This window comes from Notolabrus celidotus, chromosome 12, assembly GCF_009762535.1.
Source record: "Notolabrus celidotus isolate fNotCel1 chromosome 12, fNotCel1.pri, whole genome shotgun sequence".
Lineage (NCBI taxonomy): Eukaryota > Metazoa > Chordata > Actinopteri > Labriformes > Labridae > Notolabrus > Notolabrus celidotus.
The window spans coordinates 8,782,058-8,789,832 of NC_048283.1; the positions used below are offsets into that span (position 1 = coordinate 8,782,058).

At 40.5% G+C, this 7,775-nt stretch overlaps 1 protein-coding gene across 1 annotated transcript; it reads left to right on the forward strand.

The window, feature by feature from the left end:
- Positions 1 to 2,206: 2,206 nt before the first annotated feature.
- On the forward strand, positions 2,207 to 7,775 carry LOC117823253 (uncharacterized protein C1orf232). The gene is made up of 6 exons (XM_034698375.1): positions 2,207 to 2,266; positions 2,543 to 2,660; positions 2,807 to 3,134; positions 5,095 to 5,172; positions 5,377 to 5,483; positions 5,793 to 7,775. Exons 3-6 carry the CDS (start codon positions 3,054 to 3,056, stop codon positions 6,157 to 6,159), a joined length of 633 nt encoding a protein of 210 aa, XP_034554266.1. The 5' UTR covers positions 2,207 to 2,266; positions 2,543 to 2,660; positions 2,807 to 3,053; the 3' UTR covers positions 6,160 to 7,775.

The following is a 7,775-nucleotide window of genomic DNA, read 5'->3' on the forward strand; positions in this document are numbered from 1 at the left end:
CTGTAGCCCCATTGAAATGAATGGAGGAGACAGAGTTTTTGACCTATGCTGCAGCCAGCCACTAGGGGGGGGGGGGGGGGGGGGGGGGGGGCAGTTTTTGTGGAAGCTTCACTTCCAGCCGAGCTCAAAGTTTCTTATTTTTTAAACAAACTAAAACATATAGAAACAACATTTTTAGGATATCAAACTTTGGGTTTTCTTCACATTTTTCCCAAAGTAATTTCAAACCTAGAAATCATATTTTTCCTTATTGCCAGACAATGACATACATATTTTGCATCTACTACACAGCAAAAAACATTAAAGCAACATTAAAATAGTCATCAATCAACATGATATAGCAGGATGCATTTATAAAAATACAATATAAGTTATAAATATCTCAATTTCTACTCTAAATATAACTTACTATGTCATGTAAATGTATGACATTTTATAAAATGATGATTGACAGGTCTGCAAATAAATACCTGCTGTTTCAAATTTGATACACACATTTTCAACACGACTTGGCTATAAATTAAGTTATGAAATATTAATTAGTTTTCTATTGCACCAATCCATTATCTATTCCTCTTGAAGTTTCAGTAACAATTTTAACGTTTTTTTCACCTAAACTTCTTAAAAATTGGCAAAAATATCCCTGAAAAACCTCGAGTGGGTCACTGATCGACAGATGCCATTTTGGATGTCTCAAGTGGGGGCCTTCTGGTGCAGGATTTATTCACACCTGGTGATCAGATACGTGCACTGCATGTATCTGATTGTATACATCAGGTTTTTTCAGAAAAAATATATCACACTGATGATGAAGAGGTCTCAAAAACTGATGTATCAAATATGATACGCTTGGCGTTATAAGGTTAAGTTAAAACCCCACTCTCCACAAACATGTAGTTTAAATCCAGACAGGTTGCCTTTCATCAAGAATTTTCCCCTTTTTAGTGCTTTGGATTTTCTGAATTTAGCAGGGTTGCCAACTTTCAGTGTATGGCTGGAGTGAGATTTTTATAACACAGACCATATCACAAAAACTTGCATTTAATCATGTGCATTTATTTGGATCACACATGGATTTAACATAAGATCTTGGGATCACCTGTGTTTTTCCTATGGGGCCTGGAGAAGCAGCTTAGACATACTGGTCCCAATCTCATATTCTTCATTTTTCCCCTTTTTCCCCCCTCCTTTTCCACCCCTTTTTCCTCCACTGTTTTTTTTCACTTCTTTGGCTGCATCTCCTCCTTCTTCACCATCATTTCCTGATCCTTCTGGTTCTTGACCAGTGGCAACTTGTAAGTCCTCAGTTTTTCTGATTATAAGAGAGAGGAAAAAGTTGGGAAATAGGGGGACATAACATTTCCAAATCTTGCATGGTCCACAGGAAAATGTGTTGCACACCCTGGACAAGTCGCTAACCTATCACAGGGCAAACATTGAAATTAGTATGACCAATTCACCTGGTAAGCATGCATTTGGAGTGAGGGAGGAAGCTGGAGTACCTGGAGAGAACCCACGCTATGCATGGGGAGAACATGCAAACTCCACACAGAAAGGCACCTGCCCGACCAGGGATCTCGAACCATGAACCTTCTCGCTGTGAAGCAACAGCGCTACCCACTGCACTACCGTGAATCATCCTGAATACAGCCACGTCTCTGCTACAAACAGAGTCTGTGTTTTTTCTAGTCTGAAGCATGAGCTTCTGCAGCCATGACAAAACTGGCTGCTCTTTACCAACATCCCTCAGTGTGCATGCAAATAAGAGTCCTCCATAGAAGTGCATTCAAAATTCATGTTGATTGTATGGATCTACAGGCCTTACAGCTTCAATACTGTCCAACTCTGCATGGTAATCAAGCTATAGGATAAGTTAGGTCAAATTTCCCTGATGTATAATCAGAAATGTTGCCAGGTACCTTTACCTTCATGTAACAAGCATGCATGCCCTAGCATCTAATCATTGCAGCTATACAAAGGATGAGCGAGATGTTAAGTTAGAATAAGATATTGGTGCACATGTTCAGGAAAAAAGAGTGTTTGTTGTGTACTGGGGTGTATTGTTTTGTGTGGCTGCTGAAACCCAATCAGTCATCAAAGCTTTATACTCCTCTCTTTATCTACTCGACACTCACCAGCCCTCTCAGGTTGCCAAGCGAACCAGTCTCAAAGAAAAAACCTTGCAGTGCACCTGAGTCTGGTATGGATTGACTGATGTGCTGCAGCAGCCAATCAGAGCAGGGGGAGGACTTCCGAGGTAGGCCAGGTAACAGAGGAAGAAAGGAGGGTTGATTATGGTTTCAACTTCTTTTCTCATGATTAATTTTCAGGCATAAATGTGTTTGCAAAGTTAACTCATTTAATTGAATGCAAGGCTAAAACAAGCACATTTTCTTTCTGCAAGGATAGTGAAAGTTTGATGGAAACTGTGTTTTTAGGATGATGTTGTGAGAAAAAACAAACTTATTCAGGGTTCTAAGCTGCTGCTGCATTAAATTATTCTCCCAAACATAAATATGTCAGTGTATATTTGTGTGTGTAGGTTTTTTGAGCATCAGGTTTTACCAGAGCCAGGCCGCAAACACTGCTGACAATGGTCCTCTGGCACTGGGAGAGAGACCCTCTGAAATATGCATGAGGAAATCTACACCTGTTTCCAGGTAACCAAGGCAGGGATTCTGAACCGTGACGTTGAATTTAGCATGCCCGTATGTGTGTGTGTGTGTGTGTGTGTGTGTGTGGCGTGCGAGTACACCTGTGATAGCGCATGCACCTACAGCACAGCTTCCTAACTTTACCTGTTCAGACACTCTGCAGGGACGAAAGCAGCTGTCAACTCCCTGTTGGCTTTGACGCGACAGAGATCAATCTGACCTGGAGGAACATTATGTCTAAAAGGTTCCCTGTGCTGCTGAGCTACTGAGACCTTCATGCATGGAAACAGGTCTAAGTCGGCCCAACTGAGCTGCGCTGAAGCTGGACGTGAAGACTAGTCAGAGGGTGGACCACAGAGGTATCTTCGTCTTGACCGCTGAGAAACTATTCCTGCAAGTATGAATTCCATGTTGAAGGTGTATAAGAGCAAAGTGATGAAGACCCTCAACCCTGAGTATGAGGAGGAAGCTGTAGAAGAGGTAAAGGACTTACAACTTTCTCCTGCTGTTGTTGTTCCTCTTGCTGATTCATATTTGGATGTCAGAAAGTGGATGTAGAAGTCAAAAAGTCACCAGGTTTTGTTTGCTCGTCATTTTTTATTCATCACAGGGTCAGATGAGCTCGCTGAGCTATTGTGTTTTCCGTGCAAGGGGAACTTTGAGGCAGAAGTAAGGCCTTAAACACATTTCCTCATGTGGATTTTGACACATTTCAGCCTGAGAATTGAAATATGACATAAGATAAGATAAGATAAGATACTTCTTTATTTGTCCCACAACGGGGAAATTCATGGAGTTACAGCAGCAAACAAGAAGGTGTACAGAAAAATAATTTCAACAAGAATATATATAAAAGAAAATGTCCATCAGAGACGACAGATTGGCCATAATCCTCCTGTCAGCCACCACCTCCACAGGGTCCAGGACTGAGCTAGCCTTCTTCACCAGTGTGTTCATGATGATGTTAATCTTAGTGGAGAGGTGAGATCAAGTGACAGATTGAGATAATGAAGTTATTTTAATTTCATTCAAGTTTTGAGAATTTGATACTACTTAAAAATTCTGCTTCACCACATTTCGCAGAAAATATTGCACAACGTTGTCTTTAAGCCTCCTGTTATGTTCGTTTCTTAGGGACAGCTATTATCTTCCTGGGTCAACTTGACCCGGGGCATATTTAATAATTCAAGTGTCAGAACCCAAAAAAATCCCAATTTACATTTTTAAAATCTCATTATTAACTCCATTACTAACCTAAAAAAACATTTAGTATTTGACACTTCTCACCTCTTTTAGCCTCCTCTTTGACTGCAGGGTCAAATTGACCCGCGAACACTATGAAAGAAAGGAACCATTTTCATTTTATATGTTGTTCACCCTATGAAGCCACACAGAAGAAGTTTCATTTCGAAAAAATAGTTTTAACATTTCTTTTTTTTTAAACTTGAAAATGGGTCAATTTGACCCGCAACATAACAGGAGGGTTAACTCAAACACTTTCTTCTATTTTTTTTAAGTGTTGTTTTTGTTTTTACAATGATAAAAGTTTTACAGTTTCAAATCTTCTTGGCTGGTGATCTCAAACAAATACTTCCTTCTGTTATCTCCTGAAATGGTTTCATTTGCAAACCACAAAATACAACATTTCAGAAAAGGCCAATAAAAATGAATGCAAACTAAGTGTGTGTAGCAGAAGACTGTATATTCCAACTTATGCATTTATCTTGCACGTTTTGAAAAGAGGCTCTAGCAGCTACTGAATACACATTGATATTTCAGTAACGTGAACAAAGTATATTGCTTTCCTTTAATTTCAATATTTGACTATTTCTTCAATCACTGGGTTTCATGGCTGAATTGCAACACCTCAAAGGTTTGGTACCGATGAAAAAGGCCCAGTTTTTGCAGTGACCCAGATCTCTTCAGGGCTGAGAAACTCGATCCTGAACAAACGGATTAGTTGGCATTCCACTGACACTGACATGGTGGACGAGACAGACATGAGACCAGGGCCTGTTGTCTCTCTCAATGCCACCCAAGGCATCTACAGGAACTCTCAGGGATTACTTTGTGTGTCTGGAGAGAAACGTGTCATTTAAAAGGATGTGCGGATGTTTCATATGTCTGCATTGCTCCATACGAACTTATGAAATGTATCCCAACTTATGCCCACACCTGGGGAAATTCATATCCCATGGCACAGATGATGCTTTATAAACAACACATCCAGAAATACTTGTGATCTATCATCTTGATTATCATTTATTTATGCACATTTTAAGGTCTCATCCTGTGCTTTCTGCTGGTTGTAATATCCACAACATGCACTAGATGGCGACCTTATGTACTCAAATCCTGTGCATCTGTATTTCCATGAGGTAGGATAGTAAATATATTCCGGTAAGGTGTATCTATTTTGTCTGTTTTTATGCCGTTGCAGGTCACAGAGGTGGAGAATGATGTGAGTCCAGTGCAGGAGGATGAGGGACCAAACGCAGTGTCCCAGTTGGCCAAGAAAGTATGTGAACACTGACAGCTCTCAGGCTCTATTTGAATAGAATATAATAGATGTTTATTGTCATTTGTCTGGGTACAACTCAGTACTGATCTTAAAGGTAACAGAAAAGGAAAGTTTCAGTTTGTAATGCTGCCTGTCAACACCACTTTAACTTAAGCCTTCTTTGACCTTTGACCCTGTGTGTATGCACTGTGTTGTGCACAGATGCAGGGAGCCGGGACTAAAAGCTGGAACAGACTATCATCTCTCTTCAACAAAGAAGATGAACACCAGCTTCTAGAGGAGACAGAGAGCCCGCCCATCGCTGACCAGTGAGTAGAAGCTTCCTCCTCTGTCTTTCTGGTTTGGATGTCTTTCTCGCACTTTCACCATAAATGGGGCTTCTGAGGGTAAAAGGGTTCATTTGTGGAACTTTTGTGTGTTATATTATTCGTGAATACATTTGTGAAATGATTGAAACATTTATTTGAAATGTATTCATTAGTTGAAAACGTCTATGTATATGAAATAAGAGAATATACAGTCTAAAAATACTCAAACATCAGTTAATAAGGATGAATTTCAAGCAAAAGCAAACCAATGTTTGAACACAAACTCCACCACTTTCTCTTAATTCTTAGCCCCCTCGCTGTAAAACCAGAGGAACCTCCTCGACCCACCAAGCGCTCCCCATTCTGGGATAGCTTTGCAGCCAACTGGGCTGCCAAGAAGCAGGCAGAAGCTGCAGCGGCTGCTGCTGCTTCAACAAATGAAGCGGCAGCAGTGCAGGGTGAGGAGGGGGTGACAGAGGCCGGAGGGGAGGTTGCTACCCCTCAGGATGGGCAGACCACTGAGGGGGAGACGAGCGAAGAAGGAGGAGGAGGAGGAAGGAGCAGCAACAATAGCTTCTCCAAATATGTCTCACTGGGAGGAGGAAGCAATGAGGCGTCCTTTAAGTGGAACTTTGTCACCAGTAAGCTGGCAGAACTGAAGACAAAGGGCAACTAATAGTTCACGACGAAGAAATCTGGAGCAATAAACATGATGAAGGGATCGATGTCAGAGCATGGTGGAGGTTTAGGAGAATATATTTCACACATGATGATATGTAACTTAATAATACTGCTATTACAGAAGCCCCTTTTATAATTACATATTCTTTAGTCTCCAATTTCAAACCCAAATATTCTCAGGAAACAAACATATTCTTGATATATTTTTTGTATCACACTATAGAGCGAGGAGGGATAAAATCATGGCTGATATTTTCTTAGAATTACTCTTAAAATCTAGAAACACAGCGCTTTGGTACCTAAAAAAAAGCACGTCTTCTGCTGCAATAGTGTTACAGAAAGTTTCAGTCCCCTCTACACTTCAAAAATAGCTTGAACTAGAACAAATTCTTGATGAAATACTTTAAAGGTCCCATATAAATGTATTTTTTTTAGCTGTTTACAAAATGTATAGATTGTAAATCAAGCAAGGTTTTGAATCAAATAGTAAAAAAACTAGAGGTGGCAGGGATGCTGGGATAATGAGGTACCGCACTGATTAGATGTCTGAATGTTGTCTGTTGTGGGAAGGTGCAGACAGATGCAGAGATGGAAAAACACCAAAACAAACATGGCAGGCCCTCCAGAAGAACCCACACCAGTACACTATTCAGAATCTGATCCCAAACAGGAGGAGGCAACTATTAAAGTGTTGCAGTCATGTTTCAAAAAGCATGTCTCAGAGTGTTATTCCGACTCTTTTGCCTTTCATTGGAGCAGTCCAAGTTGAAGTGGTTGGCATAAACAAACAAATTAGCCCTAACTGTAGCCAGCATGTTGAAAAAATAAAAAGCAACCACTGATTTCTTTGGCTCTCCACAGCTGGACCATTTTTGTTGCATAGGAGAAAGCAGAATTGCTTAAAGGGTGTGAGTGGTTTTGCATGCATGCCTAAGCAAATCTCTCCTGTTGTTGTGTCACTGCAGGAGCTGATTGAGAACACCATGTCGAAGTAATGTTTTCTCTGTAGGTGGGCTACAGAAACGATGCAAAGGCTTTAATGCTACCACTGTCTCAGGTTTGCTGGCTGGAGCATGACGTATTCACAAGGAGAAACATGTTTTTTCATTATATGGGACCTTTATTATTTTCTTGGAGAGTGGTGGATAGGTGTACTGTGCATATCTGCCTACAGGCTGAATATTCTTCACTTTGTCCACTCTTTGAGTCTGCTTGATGATGATATCTTCTTCCTCAGAGTGCTTTTCAAACCACAAAAAGGGGCCTTCACACCTGTCAGCAATCTTAATCTAATCTGTATTTCATCAAAACCTGGATTAAGAGATTAAAGGCAACAATAGCCGGATTAGTCACAGATTATCTCATGTAACCTGTTTCGAGGGCAGGGGATTTCAGCCTGCAGGTTTTGCAGAGTGACATAACTATTACATAATGTAAGCAGGTATAAGAAAAACTCAGTCTGCTCAGACATCAGGAGAGATGTGCTGCAGTTATATGAAATGTATAAAATATGGATGTGTGTGGTGAGGTAATGTCAGACGTATTGACTTGAATTTTCTGATTGTGACTGAGGCTGACTCGTGCAAAGTGTGAGTTTTTAACCGTTCTTAT